The following is a 1,474-nucleotide window of genomic DNA, read 5'->3' on the forward strand; positions in this document are numbered from 1 at the left end:
TTTAACTAAACATTAAATTCCCTGCTTCGACCAGTACTGGTCGTCTCAATTCATCCCTTTTTTTTCATGGCACGCATCCACTCTCATAAAGGGACAAGAATCAAGTTAAATTAAAAGTAGAATAACAATAACTTAACCTTAAAGATTAATTACAAATTATAATTAAACAAGTAATACGACAGACTTTTCGATTCATGTTTAATATGATCCGTCCGTTTGAATTTTTTATGACAAAATTGTCACATCTTTTTCAGAAATCTTTTACTACGTATTACATAAATCATTTTGCTAGGGGAATGAGTTATATAACTAACTTGTAAATGCGACTAAAAACCATTTATCTCAACTCGAGACAATCTCTCCATGTCTCCCGTCGCACGATGAATGTCGTTGGCCTATTCGAAATAGAAGAAACATATTGCCTCCCATTAAAAGCAAAGTCACCCGCTGTGACGAAATCAAATTAGATAAAGACGGAGAATAAACGGATATAGAAAAATGCCCATGACGAGCAAAAAACTTGAGCACATAACAGGTGTCAAACGAAATGGGCCGCCGCCGCTTCGGCACCATATTCCGCTGCATCTCCTTCGCCGCCTACAAGGTCATTGACAAGCGCGGTCCCTCCAACGCCACTTACCGCCAATGCCTCGTCAACGAACCCAAGCTCATGACCCTCCTTTCCCCTCACCCTCACATCCTCCGGATCCTCGACGGCCACGAGACCGACGACCGCCTCTCCCTCATGCTGGAGCTCTACGAACCAGACACTCGCTACGACCGCATATTGTCCCGTGAGGCCCTCCCCGAGCCTGAGGCCACCGCGTGCATGGGGCAACTCCTCCGCGCCCTCATGCATTGCCTCCCCCTGAGTGTCGTTCACCAGGACGTGAAGCCCGAAACGTGCTCTTGGATTTGAGGGACGCCCCGAAGCTGGCGGACTTCAGCTCAGCGGCCCGGTCACATGAGGGCGGGTCCGTGGAAGGTGCCATGCGAATGCCGTACTACGATGCACTGGAGGAGCTGATGGGGAGGGAGAATGGCGAGGCGGTGGACATGAGGAGTGCCGGTGTTAAATTATAGTATCGAGTTGGAGACCCGATCCGAATCAGATGAGTTGGACCGGAATTCTTGATTGGTAAACTTATTGGAGTCCTCCTATTGAACCAAGATAAGGGTTGCTACTTTAATTTATCTATTTTATCTTTGGAAAGGTGGCAAATATGTAAATATCCCAAATGATCAATTAAGATGTTGACTACTCTGAAGGCCGCACAAGTGACGCAACTGTTGATCAGGCATATGACGAAGAGGGTTTATTTTTCTTGATTTTTCAGCCGCATAAAAGAAATAGAAAAAGGACGAACTTTGGTGGTTTTACTTCGACGCCGCAACGGAGGGCTCTGGAAGGTGCTTTGACCGCGGACTCGAGAAAGCATCACGGTGGAGCCTTAGAGACAAGCCGAACACAAGG

The 1,474-nt window shown here is 46.7% G+C and overlaps 1 protein-coding gene across 1 annotated transcript; it reads left to right on the forward strand.

Annotated features, from left to right (window-relative positions):
• Positions 1-547: 547 nt before the first annotated feature.
• LOC120287414 (phosphoenolpyruvate carboxylase kinase 2-like) lies at positions 548-919 on the forward strand. The gene has a single exon (XM_039300200.1). It carries the CDS (start codon positions 548-550, stop codon positions 917-919), a length of 372 nt encoding a protein of 123 aa, XP_039156134.1.
• Positions 920-1,474: the final 555 nt, after the last annotated feature.

The sequence above is a fragment of the Eucalyptus grandis genome, chromosome 8 (assembly GCF_016545825.1).
Source record: "Eucalyptus grandis isolate ANBG69807.140 chromosome 8, ASM1654582v1, whole genome shotgun sequence".
Taxonomy (NCBI): Eukaryota; Viridiplantae; Streptophyta; class Magnoliopsida; order Myrtales; family Myrtaceae; genus Eucalyptus; species Eucalyptus grandis.